Raw genomic sequence first — 15,125 nt, forward strand, 5'->3', positions numbered from 1 at the left:
TTTAGAAAACTAAGAGGGCCGTAAGCCAGGTTATTTTGATTTCCTGAGGGAATGCAATGAGAAGGAGGGAAAAGCAAACTGGGGAAAAAAATACTTAAGGCATGCAAAAGCAGGTGCCTTCAGATGAAAGATGACTGACCGAGACAGGCCTTGACAGCAAGCCAAGAGTAGTCTGCTCTCCCGTCTTGGGCCGCTCTGTACCCCGGGAGCTGGGGATTACTGACCTGCGGATGTGCTTCAGCGCGAAGTCCCTCTTGAGGTATTTGATGTTCTCCCTGATGGAGGAGTGAATGCCGTCCTCCTCGGCCAGGTGCTTCTCCAGCCACTCCACCACCACCTTGTTATTGTCCCACAGGTAGGCCTGAAAGAGCCACCGGGCAGCACTGAGACCAGAGCCAAGCTGCCACCTAGCTCTCTGAACAGCACAAACCCTGAGAACGGTTGAATCGTTCAGCTTTACCACAGTAGCTTCCCTACCTACTGTACCTTCCCTCAACATACCTCTAGATGGACACTTGCACTGCAGGAAGCATGAGGCAGAGGAACCAGAATGTTGCCAGTGTCTTATCAGTTGAAGCAGCTTTCATATTGAATTACACGTATCCCCTTGCTTTGAAGGTTTTTCCACCTTTATTCCCAACTCTAATATTAATATTGATATTCCGGCTCCCCCCCCCAAACATCAGAATCGTCTTTTGCCCACCTTCACAGCCCCTTCTGTCTCCACAAACCAGCGCCTCAGCATGGACTGGATGTGTCCATCACTCAGCTCACTGTTGGCTTCAAGGATCTCTCTCTTCACCACCTCCTCCAGCAGGAGGCGCCGAAGACGCCAGTAGAAGAAAACCCTTGCGTTCTTCCACTCCAATATGTCCTGAAATGGGAGAAGTCACCTGAGACTTGGCAGGGAAGAAAAAACAAATGTACTCCAAGACCATGCTGGCCTCCTGGCCTGAACAAAGACAACAAAGTAAGAGAATAAAGAACAGATAAAAAGAAAGCATTCCACTCCGCGCATGTGCGGTGCCTAGTCATTAAAACAAGAATATCATGGTACTTCTTAGAGAAAAACAATGGATCAGTGCTGGCAATTTGTTCTATAAACTTATAAAAAAGAACCCTTCTAACTCTGCCTCCTGGTTATTTTCTGATGGTTTCAGCTCAGAATCAAGTAATGTACACTTCGCTAGCTTTGGAAGTTTCTCTTAGAATATGAATTATGAAGGATCTAATCTTACTGTGATGACGCCTTTCTCCTGCATCCTCCCTGGGGTGTCATGTAGGTCCACAAACTGCACTGCCACCTGGTGGTAGATGGGCAGCAGGAATTCCTCTCGCGCCCTCAGTCTGCTCTCCAGGTCCTTCCTCTGCGTCTCGGACAGCTCTGGTGTTCCTAAAGGGGGGACAGAGTTGGACAGCATTTCACAGAGCCTACATCATGAGCCACAAGACTCGGGAGCAGGCTTCTGCGAACTAAAATGACATGGAGCAAAGGAGCACAAACATACACTGCTATATTCCTCTTATAGAACCTGAGGTTCTGTCACAGTATTGCTGTGGCATCAGTGTAAATGTGTGGGGAAAAAGACACATCAAAATTTCAAATTATATGTTAACTGGAGGTTGTTTTGACGTTCAAAGCAACAGGAAACCAAATTTAAGATATCAATACAAGTGAGCATTTTTTAAGAATTTCCTCAAATCATTTTCAAGGTAAATTTGCAACATTCTAATCAAGTTAATTAGATTATAAAGAGTGTTAAAGACCTCTAATATTACTAAAGAGATTTAAGTGATTTTAAGACCTTGAAATGCATTTAGAATCACTCTCTGTAAAAAATTTTTTGCTGGTCATTAATCAAAGGTTATATAATAGAACAACAAATGTCTACATCAGGGATCATTATCCCACCAACACTATGATTAAGGACTGTAAGAGACTGGGAGTGGAGTTTGAAGTCTGCTTTGTATTTCAGAAGCTCTGCCCCCTGTTAGCAGGAATGGTACCTCTTAAAAGTAAAGTTCCCCATTACATATTGCAATAATCAAAGCAAATACATCGATTATATTAAACATTCCATCATCTGTAATGCAAGCCTTTTGTATTTTTTTTAAATGTTTTTTTTATATTTTAAGTCTTGAAGAATGGGTGGGGAAACTAGCTTTCCTCCAGGCCGGGTTTCTGCCTATGACCTCTAGTTAGACCCCGAACATGAATTCACAAGCACACAGATTGCACTGCAAAATCATGCACACAGGAGCTACTGCTTTTCTATGAAGATAATGGAATAACAGTTTCTAGCTCGCACTACCAATACTGTATTTACGCAGCCAGAATATGGAGTGTTCTGTACAGTTTTATGCGGTTTACAGCTCTTGCGTGAACATCTGCAAAACCTCGTTTACCTAGCTGCTCTGCAAGTCCAGCATACACCGAGTCAATCCTGCGCATGGTTTTCACCAGATCCTTCCTGCGGAATTTGATCTCCACGGTGCCCTCAGCCTCCAACACTCCGCCTCTACGCAGGAGGGAGAAAAACATCCTTGTCAGCTTTGATGTACTGATGTGACCACATATGCACACAAGAGAAAAGGTCAGGGGTTCCGAATCTGACCAGAAATAGTGCAAAAGTCGTTTAAAAGGAAACGCACTCATGTACTACACAGCACAAACATGACTGCCACTTGAGAACAGCCAAACATTGTGATATCATCCCCAGACACCAGGAGGGGAGCCAGGAGAAGGAAGTGTACCTGCTCTCCTTGTCTGCATAGAGTTCCATGTAGAGGGGGTTGATGGTGGGATCGATCACAACCCAGGACCCACCCCTCAGCTCAGCATGAGGAGGGATATAGACCAGGACAGGCTGGTGAAACTCCCGCAGGCTGTCCACGATGTATGCGCCGAACTTCAGCACCTGGTCATACATGTCTGAGAGAGAGAGAGAAACATCACAGCTGAACACACCACCACATCATGAAAGAACCGGGAGATGACTGACTTCTCAAAACTGAAATAACTGAACACACCCATATTACTTGACTAAAGAACAGAAGAATAAGGCATTTTTGTAGTTCGCACATTCATTTTGAATGAAATGATTGGCCTCAGAGCAGCTCTGCAACATACCCTTCATTCCTCCAGAGAAGCCTCTCCAGTTGGCGAAGACCATGAGAGGCAAACGCTCGCGGTTGAAGTCACGGATGGCCTGGGCTGTTTTAAAGGCAGAGTCCGGGAACCACACCTGGCCAGCCTGCTGCACCAACTGAAGGAGACCAGACCGTCAGTTACATATCAGACATTATGCAACAGTGGAAAAAGCAGTGAATAACCAATAAAACATTAAGAAAGAAGAGAAAAATCTTGCACTAAGTTTTATAGAAATGAGCCTCACAGCTTGGTATTGTATAAAATGTATTTCAAATTTCAAAACCCTAATTAAAAATAAAGGCAAAAATTCTCACCTTTCCACCCCATTTCCTAAAAAATAGCTAGTGTTTCTTTTTTCTCCTGATGTTATAAACACCAAGCCATGCAAGATGACTGCTGAACACATGTATAATTTACACATGCTGGATCCATTATATTTAAGGTGGATGTAATTTTAAAACTTACTTTGGCTTCCGAGTCTGGATTTGCAGGATCTGCAGGTATAGCAAGTTCCACAGTCCTGGTCTCCACTGCAATCACTCCCAGAGGAATCCCTCCTAACCTGCAGGTCCACCAGTCGAACAGCACACAGGGGAGATCAACCCCACGATTAGACTCAGTAGGCTTCTAAAACCGTACTTATCACTTTTCATCTTCACAACACTGATTTTATAAAACCACTCTGCCATGTCAGTCATTCAAATGTCGGAGTGTTTAAAGCAACAAGTTTTGGGGTCTTATCATGGCATCAACCTTTATTTTCTAAGCTGTCATCTGTAGCTCACATTAGAAATCACAAAGCCACATTCTGCCATCAGTGACAAAATGCAGTACCTAGAACGGTTACAGAAAATAGAAAAAAGGTCTTTTGAAAAGCGTTTTTTCAATACAGCATTAATGAAACATACAAATAAAACAAAACTGACATGAAATCTGAGTTGTGAGAATAAGCAAAACACACCTGGCTCGGCCCACCACTACAGTCTGTGCCCAGGAGCTCATCACCTCCATGAAGGATCCATGATCAAAGAAGCCGCTCTGCCAACTTCCTTTTACAGCTGCAGACAGTCATGGAGATACATCCCAAGAGGAAATGAACTTTGACCTTGCTTGGCTTTGTGCACAATCCAGACAAGAGCTAAGCTTCCATGTTATACAATTACGTTTGTAACACTATGAAAAATTCTAAAGAGAACAAAACAGCACAGTAAAATGTAGAGAAAAGTAGCATTTGAAAAAAGATAAAAGCCAATCCTCACTTGGATGTGGTCTCCCAACTAGCAGCCAGCGTGGGTCATAAGGGGCTTTGGTAGGGACAAACTCAATCTCTCTCTCCACAGAATCCGTGGGTGGCAGTACTGGCACAGGACTGTGCTTATTCTGAAATGACATGCTGGCATCAAAACCCTTGCAGGTAAATGATGTTCATGAATGTTGACTACCAGATGACAAGGCGACAGCAGAGTTCTGGTTATGTACTACACCTTTGGCATATAGGAGAGCCACTTCAAGATTGTGAAGACTCCCTCAAAGTCATCTGGAACTGTGGTGTGTGTGACTCCATTGTTGTGCATGATCTGCACTCCCCCGAGCTGGTTGTTCGAGGTATAAACCTCACGGCCAAGCACCTGTAAGAATGCAGCTTATGAGAGGACTGAACTTTACTTAATTGAAATCTTTCCTATCTGAACAAATTAAAACTCATGTAACCTTTTTTTTCCTTCAAAAATAAAGCTCAGATTTTTCACTTTAACATTAGAAGTGTAGATGTTTATCAGCCATAATCCTTACAAACAACTCACTGGTAACTAACACAAGAGTAATATATTGAGAAATATATTACTCTTATATATATTAAAAGTCAATTTACAAAACACAAGGGTCTCATCTGAGAAGCTTAATTTGACTATTAAAAGTTTTCAATGGATAAATACACTGAGCATCCCAAGGATTTTAGACATTTTTACGAAAATCCATAAATATTAGCATCTTTGTAAGTGATTATTCATGATGGACTAAAATATGCTAAAAACACTATATTAGCACTAAACAGAATGCCTAGTCTTGTGTAAATCCAGAAAAACAGAAAGGAACAAATGTCCCGCTTTTCAAGAGACCTTTTGTTATGATGAAGGCTGGACCAAATCTCATGCGCTGTTGCTCTGCTTGTCAAGTATGAGCAGAATGGGAAAACTGTATTCTGCAACTGGTGCAAAGCACGCATCACACATTTTATTCCACCCGGTGTCGATCACACATTCTACTAGCTTGTGACTTTCACTAAAGATCCCCTGTTGATGACGAATGTTATCCAAGATAATAAATTTACCACATCATGTTGGTTCAATAACAAAATTTCCATACAACTTAAGGAATCTGTTAATCACAATTCTAGTATGATTTTTAATCATTGTATCATGCTGTTCATACCACTTGCATCTGAGATATCATACAACTGAGACTGAAAGATTTTTTTTTTCTGTAATGGGAGGGGAAGAAAATCTCTGACATGCAGGTAGCCGAGACACTCAGCAACATGACACCTTGTTGAGGGCGCTGGCTCCTGTGAGGATGATGTGGGAGTTCTCCACCTGGATGACCCGCTGGCCCAACCTGACCAGGTAGGCCCCAATCCCAATGGCACGGCATGTCACCTGCAAACACAGGCAGACACGGGCTTGCATTTAGGCATTTCCCAGCTAGAGTGCATCTCGGATTCGACAGATCTGAATTCTATACAGAATGAATACATCTTGAGCAATTATTTATCGATCAAAAACTATGCCATAACGGAGGGATACCATCTTGGCTTAAAAATACAGATATGCAGTGCGCTTTACACGATTGGCTTTCTTCTTTGCATGCAGCGTGTGCAATACCCGCTGAAGCAGCCCCGCCTCTCACCATGCTGATGGTGACGATCTCATTATAGGCTAAGGAAGACTCCCCCGCTATGGTCCCCGAGCCCCGGAGGTTCTCCACCCCCAGGCCGTCCTCCTTCCCGATGATGTCGGTTATAATGTACCTGAGTGGAGAGGACAGGGACAGCGTGACTGAGCCCGGGGGGGCGAGGCAGCAGGAACGGAAGGAGCTGCAGCTGACCTCACCTCTTCGCAGGCTTCACAGCTCCTTGGCTCTCACGGGCCAGCCATTCCCGTTTGTCTGCCTGGCTCTCCGTCTCCTGTCCCTGAGCCGCTGTCCTTGCTCTTTCCTTCCCTGACAATTCACTCCTTTCTCTTGTACTCTTTCCTTTATTGTTTCTCACCCCTGCTTGTGGCTTGTCTTCCCTTAGGCTCTGAACCACTCTTTCATACAGCGACATACACACCACCTTAATTTATTCTACTACTTACTGTATAAGTGAATACAATATGTAATAATTAATAATGAATTTGAGCCCCAGTTACAATACTTTGCTTAATTGCGATGCAAATGCGTTAAACGAGACATCTTTCCAGCTCTTGGTTTACAGAAATCATTTTCAGGGGTCAAATGCACAGCAGGACACTTACAACATACAAAAGCATCCAAATGGCCATATATTAATCACTGGGTACCATAAATGCTACAGCACATTAAGGCTAGCCATCAGTCCAAAATGGTTAAATCAATTTTTTTCATATTATAATTTAGTTTGGATTACACTGGCCTGCACTGACCTTGACTGTAAATTCCAGCATGTATTCTGTGTGGTAGCACATAAAATGTTATCAACAGAAAATGGGTCTGTGCTCACCTTGATTCTCCACCTTCTTCTACATGTTCACAGTGCACTGAGTTGGTGGAGCTGATTCTGGTGTAGTCTTGGGGAGTCAAGTAAAGGTATTTAAAACCCTACAAAACAAACCCCAGAGTCAATGAGAGAGCTTTGCAGAGAAATCAATATAAAAAACAAGGTAAACTCAAGTCTGGTTTTAGGGTTGAGAACCAACTCATAGTCCGTCCTATATTTGAATCTTTGCTTTCTAATGAGTAGCTTTTAATTTTCAGTTTAACAATACATATTTTGCCCCAGATTTGAAAAATTAGAGTAAACATCCCTTCATGACCATTTAAAGATTGATGTAAGCACCAATCTTTACAAGAAAAAAAAAGTACTTTAAACCAGTGCCAAAGATGAGATCTTAACAGTTTCAACTGCTGAAAATATTTGTATAAAAGGATAGAAGAATATTTTTTACAGCTTTCCTAGTTGCACATAACTTGTAAAGTGCTTCAAGTTCTAAAATAACCCCCCAGCCTCTGCCCCCGTCGAGATTCTGCACCTTGTAGGGGTCAGCGGGGTCAATCCAGGCCACCTGAAACATGTGCCTGATCTCCTCAGCCAGCCCAATGCGCGCCCCGCTGTTGGCAGAAATGTAGATGCGCGGGATGCCCTCAGCCCGGGCAAGCTCAGAGGCACGCAGGAAGAGCAGATCTTCCTGTGGGCCGAATGACCCAATCATGTAGGTGATGTCATTACAGATCACGATGATGTCACGCCCCTCACGGTACTCCGGGGTCTTCATCTTCATTCGGAAAGCCACCATCCCCACCTGTCGGCAGCAGCAGAGGAGAAAATCGGCACCTAACACCCGTTCTGACTTCTTGCGTTGTCTTCATTACTCCATTGCTTTGACTTCCAAAAAGCGCTTTCACTGAAATGTGGTCCTTAGAATCACTTGAGATGATGGTATAAAACAAGATTGTTTGGACATCACTCTGCAGACAGCTCATAGTAGTTTGTGAATTATTACCCACGTACCTCATTTCCTCCAGGAAGCCTGTTCATCTGTACCAGCTGCCCCTGAGGGTCCAGCACAAGCTCTGTACACATCAGCACATCTTTTGGATAATTCTTCTCTGAGCCCCAGAGCTTAAATAGAGCCTGGAAAAATGTTTTTGAAATTGATGAACCTGCTCAAAGATATCCTCAATTCACTGTCCCTTTACTGAAACCCAAAACAGATGTTAATTTCCCCATGAGGGGGACTTAAATATTCAATAGTTTCTAAGGCATTGACAAAATCACCCAATTGAGAAACATGAACCACAGAAAACAGAAAAGGCATTTAAGATGAACAACAGGAAGCACTTTTTTTTAAGAGAAAAGGTTTGTGGCAGTCTGAAATAAGCTACCCAGCCACATTGGCTAGGGTAATACATTGAACACCCTGCCACCTCTCATTTGTAGCCATATAAAAAACAATTAATACATTTCCCATTGATCTAAATGGTAGATCACAATCAGTTTTAATGCTAGCACAGCTTCAGGATCCTATGACTGAGGTTCCAAAATGTCTGATGAGTCTCACAGGTTTCATAGGTGTGATTTTGGATTTGGCTTCTCACTGCAGTGCAGAATGACTAAAATCATGGAGAGAAGGTGCTCTGTTTCCATTTGTGCTCATTGTGAACTAGCTGACAAACAGAGGCGTACTACTGTACCTGTCGGAACATTTCTGGAAAGTCGTAGACATAGGTGGTTCCCAAAGACTGTGCTTGGAACCGCTTGGACTGCAGTAGATCCTTAGTGACATATGGAGTGTTGATAAGCATGCCATGAAGAGGACCCTGCTTATCCCCATAGGACTGGAACATGATCTGTACAGGAAACACAGATGGATGAGAGTTATTGGACAACAAGATATAGAAACTTGTGAAGATATTGAAAATTGTGCATTCTGAATGTTGGTCATCTGTGGTGTTGAACCAAATGCCAAACTTCTTCAGATTTGAGCACCACATATTAGACGTGATTCATCATGAGAGCATACACATGATAGCATACAGTAATTCCAGACTGGAACGCTTCATGGGAGGGAAGACTGTTTTAGAGTGAGAATCTCACAGATGGTATCTCAGTACCACTGGCTCCTCAGGCAATCGCAGACGCCAGATGTCTGAACCTGCAGTTCCTCTCAGATTGAGCAAGATGACTATTGCAACAACACATAGGGTTTCAGTAGGGTAAAACCAACTGTCTCAACTACAGTGCAGCTATCAGACACATAGTGCATCCAATTTAAAAACTCTCTCCAACTCAAAAAGTTATGATCGCGTGTTGATAACAATGCTCCACTGGGCTGTGGCTGGTAAGCACAGTACCTGGCTGCTGTGAGGGTCAGTGACTTCCTTATACAGGCTGATGTCCAGGTAGTAGCCCGACTCGTTGGTGAGGAAGAGCCGGATGGGGATGGCCTTGCCAGTGGGCGTCAATCTGATGTTGATCTTCACCTCTGCTTGCAGCACTCGCAGCTTCCACAGCCGGCTGCCATAGCGCATCACCATGCTGCGGACAGACTCTTCAATCTGCAGGTCACAGCACGGGGTGAGTCCGTGCTGCCAGGCAAAGCTGGAAACGTGTGACTAACATAACGAAGCTTCATTTCCTCGAAGATTCGGGTGCCTTTCAGCTGTACCTTCTCCATTTACTTTAAACTAGACCTTATACAATGTGGCATCAGGTAGCAATTCCAAAAACAAGTTTAAGCATTCAAGTTGAACAAAAACTCATCACCTTGTTTTGCTTCTGAGTAAGAGCTCTGCATCTTTTTGGCCTGGAAGAAACTACTGGGGGACTTATGATCCTGAATGGCTTTGACCAAGTCAACGCAGGGGACTTGATCTAGGAATACGGCTGGAGATTTTGTTTAGGGCCATTTCATATCCAACTAAGCACACATTTCTTTACACAGGGGATTGTGGGAGTCAGGAACTGACTTCCAGAGACACATGGCTGAAGCACTGTCAGGGTTGAAAATTTTCTTTTATACATTCCCAAAAAAATTTTAACTATATCCTGAATGGTTCCAATTAAAAAAAGGGTAGAGGCTAAGCCCTAACCCCAAAAGCCTTGGCACATCTGCATCTGAAAGCAGACAGCTGGGCAGCCTGACCTTCGAGGGGTCCATGATGACGGTGGGGACGAAGTTCAGGAAGATGTGGTTGCAGTCGGTTCGCACTGTGGTGTTGCTGAAGGCCACCTCCAGCTCGTCCATGGCCTCCAGCAGCAGGCGCTCCCCCTCATTCTGCAGGTACTCGAAAGATGCCTCCTGAGAGAGGACAGCAGGGCACGGTAAGAGATACAGTACTTTTCTCTTTGGTCAGGGAATGGTCAACAGTGTAGCTGCTGCATTGCAATCCTGCATATTCTCTAAACCTGCCATTCAACTGGTCTTCTGTGTGTCAATCAACCACTGGCATACCAGTCTGCCTGTCTGCTTCACACGCTGACAGCCAGGCAGGGTAGTCTACACAACACATTGACCAACTCCGCCACTATGAGGTGGTTCAATGCTTTATGCAACAGTTATACAAATTTATCACAATCACGAAAGATCAATTAATCAAAATAACACCAAAAGTATTTAATTGGTTTACAAAACCCACATATTTTAAGCATACATGCATAGAGTGATAAGTTTCATTTCATGCCCAGCATAGTTTTCATTTTTCCCTCCTGCCTGTTCTTTGTAAAACATTTGGTAACAACGACGGTTTAAAGGTTTTTAAAGTTTCCATTCTGGGCAGAGGAGCATTAGCAAACGTTAGCAAGACATGAGCTACGTGCCTGAGACATAAAAAGGCTGATTTGAAAAGTGGAACCCAGAGATTTTACCTTGGTGATGAGATCAGAATGCCTTATAATAGCCCGCACAAAGAAGCGGTAGTCCGTGACCTCTGCCCCCTCTTCCACACGGGCAGCCCCCAGGTAGAGGTGCATCTTGTGGTTGGCACAAGGAATGGCAGTCAGGTCAAAATTCCTCATGCGGTTCAGCTCCAGCTGGAATGCCAGGGCAGGCTCCAGGTTGCGGTAAATACGGTCTTCTTGGAACTGCAAACGGCAAAGAGAGACTGCAGGCACACCACAACAAGCTTGCCAATAATCCCACTATGACAGTGACAAGATTACTGCAGCAGTGTGACAGACTAACACTGCTGGCTGTAAGCCACATTCGTGCATTGCAAGCAACAAGGCTGAAATAGCTCCTAATGCACATTATTCACTACATAATCACAATCACTTGGGACATTTGCACTGTAGTTAACCTTTTACCTGATCTCTTGCCCTGAAGGTGAAGAACTTGGGGAATTCTCTCTGTAATACAGAAAACAAGTGAAAAACATACAGTAGTATTTAATATTGCTCCAGTTTTAGAGAAAATATCTCCTGTTAAGGGGAAGACAAAAGTAAAATGTAAAAATGTAGCAAACTTATTTTAAACAGGCATTTACCCCGTAGATTTCAAGAGTTTATGTGAACGGTTTGTAGTTTTGTAAATTCTTAACTCCTTTAGGGGGTTAATTCATTTCACATGAAATGAGAGATTGGCTTTACTCACCTTCTGCACAACTAAAAATGTGATTCTTCTTATTCCATATTCAAAGAAGATGGTTTTCTGAAAGAAAAAAGGTTTCATATTAAGGTGTGCTTTACATTTACTGCCAAGTCATATACTATTTTAGTGAAAATATATAATCCGACATCACAATCTGCCACTTCCTTCCCATTTTTTTAACAACGGGCATTTTATTTGGGGGGAAAAAAATTAATAAAATTGAAAATAGCTAAGCAGAGTACAACATACATAGATGTATATATTTTGGGGTGATATATGCTCATAAAACTTGCATTTATTATCAGAGTACTTCCACAATTAAGTGAGAATCACCATGCAGATTTCAGAAGAAAGTACTATCCTGCTAGAATAGGGGCTACAGTAACTGCCGACAGTCTTACCTTGGACTGGGCATAAGAGCTGAAGGCTGCAACCAAGGCATCATGGTCCTCTGTATCTGCGGACCTGATAGAAACGTTGATGATATGGATTGGGTTTTCCCTCATACTCTGCTGGTGAAAAGAAGCAGAGGATCAATCATTGCAGAATTCTAGACTATGAAGGGGGACACGCTTCACCTGCATGGCACCCAGACCCTCACCTTGCCATTCTCTTCGTCATAGAGGGTAGACCGTGCCTCTGTAAACAGAGGGCTCTCCAGCACGGGGTCAGCGAAGCACGAGATCACTTCGTCAAAGTTCCTAAAAAGAAAAACCTCCACCAATCAATACAAAAACGAGCCAGACACTAAATACAAGGATGCACAGTTCAGGTCTTGCAAGAGTGTAGCCTGCGGACTACAGATTAACAGCTGCTCTAGATTCAGGGGGTAGTGGGGGAAGATAAAGACAAGATCACTTTGTCTTTCACAGACCCCAACTAGCTCTCCATGAGACACACAGACAGGGAGAGAGAAGCTTAGGGTCAGAGTGCAGGGTCAGCCATTTGTACGGCGCCCCTGGAGCAGCTGGGGTTAAGGGCCTTGCTCAGGGGCCCAACGGAGTGGGATTCCTCTGCTGGCCGCAGGATTCAAACCAGCAACCTTCCAGCCACAGGCGCAGATCCTAAGCCACAGAGCCACCGCATCCCCCTCAAAAGTGGATGTGGTGATAAATCAAAATCAGGAAACACTGCAGCATTAGAAGGCTAGGGTTGTTTGCGCCTTTAATTTAACTGAATTGCCAGTACGTATATGTACTTTTCACTGAAAACTACAGCAGCAAAAAAAGAGTTTTCTAAAGGCCTCTCCAACAGATTTGATGTGTCTTAATGTATGAGAACTGTATAACCGAGAGCCTGGGTCACCCAGCATGGCTCACATATTCTACCTACTGTAGCAGAAGAGTTACAACCTCCCAAAAACCACGTGCTTTGCAGAATGTATCCTTGCTGATGTTCTCTTACCTCTCAAAGTCTTCAAAGCACTGGAAGGCAACCATTGCCCCCATTCTCTGGCATGGTGGAGAAAGACCCCCTTCCATGAAGAGGTCACTACCCTGCCGGTTCATCTCGAACTGGCCAGCGCTCACAGGGAGAGACATCCTGCCGGAAGAGAAGACACCCTAATGGGGAACGGCAGCCATTGGGAAGGAGAGGAAGCCGAGTCTTTAAAACACCTGGACAGAGAGGTCCGTGACTTTGTGTGTGGGCATGTGCACCGTTATACACATCCAGGAGCGTTCCCACAAAGAAAATGGTGGAAAAAAATGGAAGGTACTTTTTTCATCCCCACCTGAGGGAGCCTCTATGCTTAGTGAAGCCAATTTCCTCAGGCTTTCGTACCTCAGTACACAGAATGAGAAAATAAAAACGCACAGTAGGTTGTCAGAAGGAGGCGATGTCTTGAAAAGGTCTTCCCACTACAAAATGACAAGGTGAACGAAGACTTTACGTATAACCCAGTTACAACGGAAAAAAATAAGGAAAAAGCGTCATGGAACAGTACACATATAGGCATGCTGTATACAAATAAGCTAGGATAATGGGAAAAGTGCAATTACAAATGCCACAAGCATAAGAAGCTTTACTCTACCTGTTCAGAGTAGGGCTGCTTCCTCTGTAATAAGATCAATATGTATACATTAGCAGGGGATTTGGATTTTTACTGCAATGCACTGCAGTATTGGCATTAAGTTAAAGTTTCATTGGTTTTACTGTACATAGTACCTAGTCCACTAGTACAGGGGTTATGTTCAATGTGTTCAGGCTACAAGTATGTTTAAACATTAAAACTGGCACCATGGCAGAGTAGAGGCTTCTTACATAATGAACACACAAGACAGACAAAGGATGATCATTTTTTTAAATAACTTTAAAATGCACAGTGATTGCAAGACTGACAAACAGGTAAGAAGTTACTGTCAAATTTCTGACTTAAAACTATTTAAAGAAATGAGACTGTAAATTCTTTAAGGACTTGGACAAGACTCCCAATAGCGAATCCACCAGTCATTAACTGATTGTTTAGCAAAAGCCGTATTTTGATTTATAAATGCTTCAATAAGGCATACTTGATTGATTGAAGTGCAAAGAATGAAATTTCTAAACTCTCTTTTAAAGTTTGAAAACATTTTATTATCTAATGCTCTTTAGTACTTAACCTCATTCTTTCCAACAACACAAGGAAAAGATGACATCCCCAACTTCAACCTCAAAAATCTACCTGTTGGGATGAGATGAAGGCAACATGAACTGGAAGTCAACTGCACAGGTGCCGTCCTGCAGCTGGTGATGCTGAAGGCTGTTCAGCTCATACGCAATGTAAGCCCTCCGCACATAAACCTAAGACATAAACAAAACATCTCAATTGCAAGAAAACAAACATGCATTGGCAAGACCAAAAGAGAAGTACTTAAAACACTGTCCACCAATATGTAATCAAAGAGCCTGCAATAACTGGTAAGACTGCTCTCATGCCCCTTTGATTTTTCCTCACATCCTTACACCTGCAAGATAAAATGGAAAAGGCATCTAACAGACTTTCAGCAGACTTACCTCCAAGGCTGCCATGCACACCACCCGGTTTGAATGGTAAAAGAAGTTGGGCAGAACATCAAAAATGGAGGTTTCAGACAGGATAAGTTTCTGCTTGGAGAGAAAGGTGGAAAGGCTTTATAATTAGCTCCAGTAAAATGTATCTGGCTATCACCTGGTGTGAATCACGCAACAAAAAAAAGGCTTAGACTTCTACAGGGAATGTGGAACAGAGCAGCACAGTCTGATGACAAACGGGTTCACGAGGTGGAACAGAACCTCAATATTTAATCACTAAATCTGTATATCCTGATTTTTACTATGGGGTGCCTGAAATTGTATTTAGGATGCAAAATGTAAGAAGGATACGCATTGGGGAGTAGGAGAAGTATTGTGTTGATAGATAAAAAAATATCAAAATTTAGCCACTCAACTTGCCTTGAGGTTTTCTGGGCAGAACTGGTGTCCATACATATCGATGGCTGACAGAAATATGGATTCCACTTGGTTGTGTCTCAGCTCATAGGATGGCAGGTGGGATGCTATCAAAGCCTGAGAATTAAAAATGACCAATTCATTACAGTTTTGTGATAGACCGTTACTTTGTTTTTGCCCACCTGTATAGAACTACTATGAAGTTATGACAAGGTTGGTCAGCTGTGGTGTTGTACAAAGTTCAA

General features: G+C 43.2%; 1 protein-coding gene across 8 annotated transcripts in view; it reads right to left on the reverse strand.

Moving 5' to 3' along the window:
* acacb (acetyl-CoA carboxylase beta) overlaps window positions 1-15,125 on the reverse strand; it is a 36,632-nt gene that overhangs the window by 1,897 nt on the left and 19,610 nt on the right. For 3 of the 8 annotated variants that reach the window (XM_088935661.1, XM_088935662.1, XM_088935666.1), the window contains 28 exons: window positions 14,884-14,997; window positions 14,467-14,556; window positions 14,135-14,253; window positions 13,505-13,528; window positions 12,877-13,014; window positions 12,074-12,173; window positions 11,874-11,984; window positions 11,476-11,532; window positions 11,190-11,231; window positions 10,752-10,967; window positions 10,030-10,185; window positions 9,239-9,442; window positions 8,579-8,734; window positions 7,896-8,018; window positions 7,417-7,686; window positions 6,888-6,985; window positions 6,056-6,176; window positions 5,695-5,805; window positions 4,636-4,779; window positions 4,411-4,531; window positions 4,113-4,209; window positions 3,617-3,713; window positions 3,131-3,266; window positions 2,755-2,932; window positions 2,407-2,519; window positions 1,239-1,393; window positions 704-874; window positions 225-361 (listed from right to left, as the gene is read on the reverse strand). In XM_088935661.1, the coding sequence (XP_088791787.1) occupies window positions 225-361; window positions 704-874; window positions 1,239-1,393; window positions 2,407-2,519; window positions 2,755-2,932; window positions 3,131-3,266; window positions 3,617-3,713; window positions 4,113-4,209; window positions 4,411-4,531; window positions 4,636-4,779; window positions 5,695-5,805; window positions 6,056-6,176; window positions 6,888-6,985; window positions 7,417-7,686; window positions 7,896-8,018; window positions 8,579-8,734; window positions 9,239-9,442; window positions 10,030-10,185; window positions 10,752-10,967; window positions 11,190-11,231; window positions 11,476-11,532; window positions 11,874-11,984; window positions 12,074-12,173; window positions 12,877-13,014; window positions 13,505-13,528; window positions 14,135-14,253; window positions 14,467-14,556; window positions 14,884-14,997 (3,599 nt within the window). Of the gene's footprint in view, window positions 1-224; window positions 362-703; window positions 875-1,238; window positions 1,394-2,406; window positions 2,520-2,754; window positions 2,933-3,130; window positions 3,267-3,616; window positions 3,714-4,112; window positions 4,210-4,410; window positions 4,532-4,635; window positions 4,780-5,694; window positions 5,806-6,055; window positions 6,177-6,258; window positions 6,457-6,887; window positions 6,986-7,416; window positions 7,687-7,895; window positions 8,019-8,578; window positions 8,735-9,238; window positions 9,443-10,029; window positions 10,186-10,751; window positions 10,968-11,189; window positions 11,232-11,475; window positions 11,533-11,873; window positions 11,985-12,073; window positions 12,174-12,876; window positions 13,015-13,504; window positions 13,529-14,134; window positions 14,254-14,466; window positions 14,557-14,883; window positions 14,998-15,125 lie in introns of all 8 variants that reach the window. The other 5 variants (XM_088935665.1, XM_088935667.1, XM_088935668.1 and 2 more) reach the window with 4 other exon arrangements.

The sequence above is a fragment of the Atractosteus spatula genome, chromosome 17 (assembly GCF_055471065.1).
Source record: "Atractosteus spatula isolate fAtrSpa1 chromosome 17, fAtrSpa1.hap1, whole genome shotgun sequence".
Lineage (NCBI taxonomy): Eukaryota > Metazoa > Chordata > Actinopteri > Semionotiformes > Lepisosteidae > Atractosteus > Atractosteus spatula.